The sequence below is a fragment of the Penaeus monodon genome, chromosome 30, assembly GCF_015228065.2.
Source record: "Penaeus monodon isolate SGIC_2016 chromosome 30, NSTDA_Pmon_1, whole genome shotgun sequence".
Classification (NCBI taxonomy): domain Eukaryota; kingdom Metazoa; phylum Arthropoda; class Malacostraca; order Decapoda; family Penaeidae; genus Penaeus; species Penaeus monodon.
The window spans coordinates 19,599,462-19,599,811 of record NC_051415.1 but is presented as its reverse complement, the minus strand read 5'-3'; the positions used below and the strand labels follow the sequence as shown (position 1 = coordinate 19,599,811).

The 350-nt window shown below is 46.3% G+C and overlaps 1 protein-coding gene across 1 annotated transcript in view; it reads left to right on the top strand.

Annotated features, from left to right (window-relative positions):
- Positions 1–197: 197 nt before the first annotated feature.
- The window catches only part of LOC119592611, a 3,222-nt gene continuing 3,069 nt past the window's right edge, over positions 198–350 (top strand). The window contains exon 1 of the mRNA XM_037941494.1: positions 198–337. Within this exon, the coding sequence (XP_037797422.1) occupies positions 293–337 (45 nt within the window). The 5' untranslated portion in view covers positions 198–292. The remainder of the gene's footprint in view (positions 338–350) is intronic.

The window sequence follows — 350 nt, the reverse complement described above, 5'->3', positions numbered from 1 at the left end:
CATGCCTTACATAGACAAAAAGATAACCGATTTCCGTTTTGCTCTTATGGAATACAAAACATTATTCTTATCAGATCTTCGTCTTCCTCGAAACTCATGTTTATTTTTCAGTGCTACGGCAATGCTATCTCTTCACAGATCGCAAAAGTCACTAACGTATCACAACGAAGTACGCATTACTCATCAGCCAATCCCAGTCGATCTCAGCTGCAATATAAGGGCAGCGTCTTCTGCAAGGCCAGCAGTCTAACGAAGAGACTCGAGGACTGCCACAGCAAAGAGACTGAAGACCATGGGACGCTTGGCTGTAACTCCGGTGTTGGTCCTGGTCCTGTCCGTGAGTTGCCGCC